At 40.0% G+C, this 6,432-nt stretch overlaps 1 protein-coding gene across 1 annotated transcript; it reads right to left on the bottom strand.

Annotated features, from left to right (window-relative positions):
- Positions 1–2,801: 2,801 nt before the first annotated feature.
- LOC107060065 (uncharacterized) lies at positions 2,802–4,480 on the bottom strand. Its single transcript, XM_015307403.1, has 3 exons — positions 4,336–4,480; positions 2,885–3,917; positions 2,802–2,817 (listed from the first exon to the last, which is right to left on the bottom strand). Exons 1-3 carry the CDS (start codon positions 4,478–4,480, stop codon positions 2,802–2,804), a joined length of 1,194 nt encoding a protein of 397 aa, XP_015162889.1.
- Between the last annotated feature and the right edge of the window lie 1,952 nt (positions 4,481–6,432).

Genomic DNA, 6,432 nt, shown 5'->3' with positions numbered 1-6,432 from the left:
ACTTGGATCATTCATCATTTAGCTCAAGAGCTTCCCGATCACGATCCGAATCCGTACCAAAGTAGTGTTTCACTCTTTGCCCATTTACCAAGAATGTAGGGCCAGTCTCACCTTTAAGTTCAACAACCCCATGTTGTGTCATTCTTACCACTTCTAAAGGACCACTCCATTTAGACCTTAGTTTTGCGGGGAATAACCTCAATCTAGAGTTAAAGAGTAGTACATTTTCTCCCGGAGTGAATGTACGAGTAACTATGTGCTTGTCATGCTACCTCTTCATCTTTTCTTTGTAAAGCTTAGCATTCTCATACGCGTGGAGCCTAAACTCCTCAAGTTCATGCAGTAGATTCACTCTCTTTCTACCGGCCAGCTCGGGGTCCAAGTTCAACCTCTTAATTGCCCAATAAGATTGATGTTCTAATTCTGCCGGAAGATGACATGCTTTCCCAAATACTATGTGATAGGGAGAAGTACCTATGGGTGTCTTATACGCAGTCCTATATGCCCACAACGCATCATCTAACTTGTCAGACCAATCTTTCCTCTGCGCATTCACCATTTTCTGCAAAATTTGCTTCACTTCTCTATTTGAAACCTCCACTTGGACACTCGTTTGAGGATGGTAAGCTGTAGCAACTTTATGACGAATACCATACTTAGCAAGAAGATTTTTAACTAGATGGTTAATGAAATTCTTACCTCCATCACTTATGATCTCCCTTGGTGTGCCAAAGCGAGTGAAAATGTGCTTCTTGATGAACTTTATCACCACCCTTGAATCTTTTGAAGGAAGACCGACAACCTCAACCCATTTACTCACATAATCCACAACCACAAGAATGTATTGGTTTCCACTAGATGGTGGGAAGGGACCCATGAAGTCAATACCCCACACATCAAAGATTTCCACCTCCAAAATGTTACTTAACGGTATCTCATATCTTTTTGAAATAGTACCCAGCCTTTGGCAGTTATCACAAACCTTCACAAAAGCAATAGAATCTTTAAATAATAAGGGCCAAAAGAAACCAGATTGAAGTACCTTATGCGTCGTGCGCTCTCCTCTGTGGTAACCTTCATATGGGCTAGCATGACAACTTTTGAGCACTTTGTGAACCTCATACTCCGGGATGCATCTTCTCACTACCCGATCCACACCTTGCTTGAACAAGAACGGTTCATCCCAGATATAGAACTTATCATCATGATTGAGCTTTTTCTTATGTTGGGTGGTTGCACCCAGAGGGTAATCTCCATTTACTATCAGACTCACAATGTCCGCATACCATGGAACTTGAGAGATATCGAATGCCATCAATTGTTCATCCGGAAACTCTTCCTTGATTCACATGGGAAAAATCCTCCAACCTAGACAAGTGATCAGTTATTTGATTTTCAGTACCTTTCTTATCTTTAATCTCAAGGTCAAATTCTTGGAGAAGAAATATCCATTGAATTAGCCTTGGTTTAACATCCTTCTTGTTGAATACGTACCTAATAACTACATGGTCAGTAAAAACAATCACTTTCGTACCTACGAAATACGATATGAACTTGTCGAAGGTGAACACTAGAGCTAGCATATCCTTCTTAGTCACCGTGTAATTAACTTGTGTAAAGTCAAAGGGTCTTGCTTGCATAATAGATCGAGTGGAATACTTTATTCTTTTATTGTCCCAACACTGCACCCACTACTACGTCGCTTGCATCACACATGAGTTCAAATGGTAATTCCCAATCAGGAGCAATTAGGATGGGAGCCTCAATTAAGTTCCTCTTCAACATCTCAAAAGCTTTCAAGCACATCTCATCAAAGTCAAACTTCACCTCTTTCTCCAAAAGTCTTCACATAGGTCTTGCAATCTTGGAAAAATCCTTGATGAATCACCGGTAAAAACCTGCATGACCAAGAAAACTACGCACCCCTTTTACAGAAATGGGAGGAGGCAATTTCTCAATAACTTCTACCTTGGCCTTATCAATCTCTAAACCAGACTTCGGGACCTTGTGGCCCAACACTATCCCCTCTCTAACCAAAAAATGACACTTTTCCCAATTGAGAACTAAGTTAGTGTCCTCACATATAGCAAGTACTTTATCAAGATTCCGGAGACATACATCAAAAGAATTCCCAAAGACGGAGAAATCATCCATGAACACCTCTATAAAGTCTTCCATTATATCATGAAAAATGGACATCATACACCTTTGAAAAGTCGCATGTGCATTGCAAAGTCCGAATGACATGCGTTTGAAAGCATATGTACCATAAAGACAAGTGAACATGGTCTTTTCCTGATCCTCGGGTGCAATCAAGATCTGGTTGTAACCGAAATACCCATCTAAGAAATAATAGTACTCCTGCCCTGCTAGTTGGTCAATCATCTGATCAATGAAGGGAACGTGGTAGTGATCTTTTCGGGTGGCATCATTCAGTTTCGATAATCATTACAAATTCTCCAACTATTCACTGTTCTAGTAGGAATCAACTCATTATTTTCATTCCTTACAACTGTCATACCTCCATTCTTGGGAACACATTGCACCGGACTTACCCACTTACAATCGAAGATCGAGTACACAATTCCAGCAACTAGCCACTTTATCAATTCCAGCATTTAGCCACTTTATCAATTCCTTTCTTACCACTTTTTTCATCAAAAGATTTAGCCGACGTTGATGTTGTGCACTTGGTTTGTGATCATCTTCCATGTAGATTCTGTGCATACATAATGTTGGACTAATCCCATGAATATTAGCCATCTGCCATCCAATCGCTTTCTTTCTCCGCTTTAAGATCCTCAATGCCGCATCAACCTGTAATTCAGACAACTCTGCAGAAAGTATAACATGCAAAGTTTCATTAGCACCCAAATAAGCATACCTTAGGTGAGCCGGCAGAATTTTTAGTTCCATCTTGGGAGTTTCTTCTATTGATGGCTTTGGTGGGGGCCCTAACTCACGATCTAATGACTCCGCTCGAAGCTTACGAGTGTCAACCATTTCTAGATTCAAACATGTTTCTATCTCTTGAGCCTTAGTATCTCTATCCACCTCATGACCTACTAATACTCTCTCTAAGGGATCTTCGGGCACAACTACTTGTGATTTTTCTATATGATCAACCACAGTAATAGAAGACAACTCTTCATAGATAGAAGGCAATTTTAAAGCGCGGTAAACATCGAATACCTCAACCTTATCATGTGCCTTCATAGTTAATTGACCAATTGCTACATCAATCAATGCCCTACTCGTGGCCAAGAACGGACGTCCTAAAATGAATGGAACTTCAAAATCGGGTTCAAAATCTAAGACCACAAAATCCACAGGAAAAATCAAGGAACCTACTTGAACTAACACATCTTCTACCACCCCTTCTGGCATAGCAATGGATCTATCAACGAGTTGGAGAATAACAATGGTTCGTTTTAGACTATCCAACCCAAGCTTTTGATACAATGACAAGGGCATCAGATTTATACTTTCCCCTAAATAACACAACCCCCGGGGATGAACACTTTTCCCTATTTTAATCTGCACAGTAAAACTACTCGGATCTTTTAAATTTTTGGGTAGTCTATTTTTGATTCTAGATCTGCACTCCTCAGTAAGTGCGACAGTTTCATACTCCGTGAGCCTCCTCTTGCTAGCCACTATATCCTTCACGTAATTAGCATACTTCGGGATACCCTGTAAAATGTCAACCAAAGGCAGATTAATTTGAACCTGTTTAAGGAGAGAGAGAAACTTACCAAAGCATTCATCCTCATTCTGCTTTTTGAGCCTTTGTGGAAACAGAGGTGGTAATTTCTTTTGAGGAACGGGTACCTCAACATTGGAGCTTTTTACTACCTCTTCCACTTTCTTTTCTGTGGTATATGCTTTAGTGTCTCTCTTCTTTGGAGCTAGTTCCTCTAATTGTAACCCACTTCTAGTACTTACCACATGCAGTTGCTTTGGGTTGGGTTAAGTATTACCGGGCTGCCCACCTTGGGGATGCAAGTTCAGAGAAATGGCTACTTGCACAACTTGTTTCTCTAAACTCATTTGGGACATTTGGATGTTTCTGATGTTCTCATCCTGCTATCTATTCTAGCATTTATTTGGTCCCTATTTCAGTCATGAGATTTTGGAGTAGCTCTTCATTGGTCATCCCCCATTTTTGTGCATTAGGATTTGCACCTTGGTTAGTATTTTGGTATTGTTTCTCAGCCCCTTGAGTACGGTATTGGTTAGCCCCTTGTGCCTGATTTTTGTTTTAGTTCCTACCCCATGAGAAGTTAGGATGGTTCCTCCAACTAGGGTTGTAAGTGTTACCATAATTTTGCTGACCTCCACCCCTTTGCGCATTACCCACATAGTTTACGGAATCTGGGTTTGCCTCACATTGATCGGTTTCATGAGCTCCACTACCACATACCTCACACCAATTGGCTACATGATGTACAATATTTACATGTGCATGGTTTAGAGCCATATGTTTAAAATGTAAAGCAATGTTATGTTGCATTGCATCTCATTTGGCATTTATTGTAGTAGCTTGGTCTACATATAAGATCCCTGCGGCCTTTTGGGTTGTGGTTCTAGGAATTTCCTCCTTATATGGGTTCCCTTCGAAGAGTCTATCGAGTAAGTCGAACAACTCTTCACATATTTTAGCTAAGGCCTGTCCACCTGCTGCACTATTAAGAAGTACATGAGCATTATAATCTAAACCCTCAAAGAAAGTGTGAGCAAGTACCTCATTAGTTTGCATGTGGTGCGGGCAATCATTCAACATTTTTTTGAAACGAGCCCATGCTTGGTACATGTCCTCCCTTTGATTTTGCCTAAAGCATAATATCTCACTCCTTAACTGTGCAGTTTTCTTGGATGGAAAGAATCGACTCAGGAACTTCCTTGCTAGGTAATCCCATGTAGTGATGGAGTTTGGTGGCTCCGTATCTAACCAATGCTTTGCGGCTCCTAACAATGAGTATGGAAACGACATCAGCCTCACATAGTCCGATGAGACTCCAGTTGGGATGTATGTATCAGTGATCTCTATAAAGTTCCTAAGGTGGATTTGGGGATCCTCGTAAGGGAGACCAATGAATTGCCCATTAGAATAGAGGAGTTATACCATGCCCTGTTTTAGTTCAAATCTACCCCAGTGGAGGTTCCCTAATACTAGACGCCACATTGGTTGTGAGTGGGACTGCCACATCACGGACTGATCTTGCAGGTACAACATGGGGTACTTTTTGGATATTCAAGTTCTCTGGGTTATTCACGTTGTCTTGGTTATTGTTCTCATTATTTCCCCGAAGACCTAACCCCAATTCTCCTTGTTTCCCTTGATTTATTTTTCTGCGCTGGTGTAAAACTCTTACGGATTCGTTGTAAGGTTCAACAAGTTCTCCCTTCTGAGCCAGACCTGAAAGTCAAGTGCCTGCAATAAACAAGCTAAGATCAAGTAATTAATACTTGAATATTTTGATTGTAGACTTAAGAAGATCAAATATAAATCAATTTCTAAGACCCCGGCAGCGGCACCAAAAACTTGTTGCTCCCCAATATGTATGCAAGTGTACGTGGTCGCGCAAGTAGTTTAGATTCTTTAAAGAACTGAGTTATCGTTCCCAAGGGACTTATGATCGATTTATATCTAACACTTAATTCTACAAACAAAAGTAAAAGTAACCTTTTCATGAGTTGGTGATTGATGTTAACTACTACTACGAATTATGCAATAACTAAGAATAAATAATTGTGAACGACTTTAAGATGATGTTTCAAGCAAGTAAAAGACAATTCCAGGGCTGTAGCATGTATTGAATCTCAAGTATCATATTATCGGCTTAGAACTAATTTTAGTTGTCAAGCTACTGATTTATAGGGTTAATTATATAAGTCGGGCTACACACCTCTTGTCGCCTACTCCAATTAGCTACCTAACTACATCGTGTAGCGGGGATAAATTGACTAACTGTCGAGCATTTATATTTCATCCTATTTTGTAACCAAGCAAGTTGTTCGTCCGGGCGTCACTCCTGAACACTAATCACCTCAATCATATGGGTCGACCGAGCTCTCTCTATTCTCTGTTTTATCTAATCCTGCCTCTCTCAATTTTAAGATTAGACAATATATTTATCTCATGGTGATCAAGCACAAAATACTAAAAGAAGAATATAGAAGTAACTTATCATGACAACCAATAATTAATTCAAAAAGCCTTGAATAATCAATAATCCATTAGTAGCTGCAGCCCTAGAACTAGGGCGTTTAGCCACTCATGTTATTAGAAAACCACAAAATACAATTGTTCATGCGAGTTCCGAAAAACAGAAGAGTTAGAAGATCAAAACCTATTACAAACGTTATTACTTGTTGTTACACACCCAATAAAAGTCGAACCCTAACAATGGAGCCCTAAGGGTTTATTTA

This window comes from Solanum tuberosum, unplaced genomic scaffold (assembly GCF_000226075.1).
Source record: "Solanum tuberosum cultivar DM 1-3 516 R44 unplaced genomic scaffold, SolTub_3.0 scf00058, whole genome shotgun sequence".
NCBI classification, from domain to species: Eukaryota; Viridiplantae; Streptophyta; class Magnoliopsida; order Solanales; family Solanaceae; genus Solanum; species Solanum tuberosum.
Note: the sequence above shows the minus strand (reverse complement) of the source record. Positions and strands in the feature narration are given on the sequence as shown.

What these genes read in the sequence shown, in the direction of transcription:
- LOC107060065 (XM_015307403.1), bottom strand. Translation starts at nt 4,480, where the DNA reads ATGGCTCTAAACCATGCACATGTAAATATTGTACATCATGTAGCCAAT. An exon ending in TAATGCGCAAAGGGGTGGAG is followed by an intron (nt 3,918 to 4,335) that starts GTCAGCAAAATT and finishes GGTTACAATTAG; the next exon opens with AGGAACTAGCTCCAAAGAAG.